The sequence below is a fragment of the Blastomyces dermatitidis genome, assembly GCF_000003525.1.
Source record: "Blastomyces dermatitidis ER-3 genomic scaffold supercont1.11, whole genome shotgun sequence".
In the NCBI taxonomy this organism is placed as follows: Eukaryota; Fungi; Ascomycota; class Eurotiomycetes; order Onygenales; family Ajellomycetaceae; genus Blastomyces; species Blastomyces dermatitidis.
Genome location: NW_025544784.1, coordinates 92,593 through 93,557, shown reverse-complemented (window position 1 = coordinate 93,557; position 965 = coordinate 92,593). Strand labels below are relative to the sequence as shown.

General features: G+C 42.2%; 1 protein-coding gene across 1 annotated transcript; it reads right to left on the bottom strand.

Moving 5' to 3' along the window:
• Nucleotides 1–302: 302 nt before the first annotated feature.
• BDCG_08328 (uncharacterized protein) lies at nt 303–752 on the bottom strand (the record flags this gene model as incomplete). The annotated part of the gene is made up of 1 exon (XM_045424110.1): nt 303–752. The coding sequence occupies one exon, from the start codon at nt 750–752 to the stop codon at nt 303–305; it is 450 nt and encodes a 149-aa protein (XP_045272894.1).
• Between the last annotated feature and the right edge of the window lie 213 nt (nt 753–965).

Genomic DNA, 965 nt, shown 5'->3' with positions numbered 1-965 from the left:
AAGTAGAGAGTGATCTTCTTTGAATCTGATTCACTACTTCTCTCTCTTTTCTCACATTTTATCTATTCACATATGTGGCATTTATCTGAGTATAAAGTTTTTCTTCAATAAGCAGAGCAGTATCAATCACATACTCTTCTACTTATCACTTCTTCATACACTATCTTTTGAGATGTTTTAGAATCACACTGACATGATAACTATGAATTGCTTCATAGACAGAATTATCATGCTCTGAAGAAGCCTGCACTTCTCACTAGTTTTTAAACATGCTATCAGATATGATTCAAAGATTGCTTGAGTCAGCATACAATTACAGGCATACGCCCGCTGATCACAAGCCAAAACCGCTCCACCACGAACTCGCTCGATTTTTCGAATAAGAACCCGCCGATAGATCCATTGAAAAGCCCTCGATCATACGAGCATTCTGACCCCATCGCCGACCGCATACCCTGTGTGGTGGTGGAGTTATCCAGCCAAATGTGAACTGGATGTTGTTCGAAACTCCTGTGTGGGATTATCCCCCGTTCTCCCCTACCACACCACAACCCCGGGCCAGAGTGCCATACAAATTGTAAGGTGAAGTGACCTAGCCATATGCACCAATCTTCTTGATTTTGGAAGATCCCCGACCTGTAGTTGTGGAGATATCTGAGGAGTGACCTCCGCGAAAACCCTGTCCATCTTTGATGTTCCAAAACATCAATGCCAAGTCTCACCCTCGTACCGCCCTTCTCAATCTGGCCCATCCCCGGCAGAAAAATACAAAAAGATACCTCAGTGATAATATCAAGTATATAATCAATGAACTCTTCTGAAGTGCAATCTTCACAGTCTGTCACCAGTGTATCTAGACTTCAACACCAAGTCTCACCCTTGTACTACTTCTCTCAATCTGGCTCATCTCTGATAGAATGATACAAAAAGATATCTCAGCAACAGCATTCAATACATAATCAGTG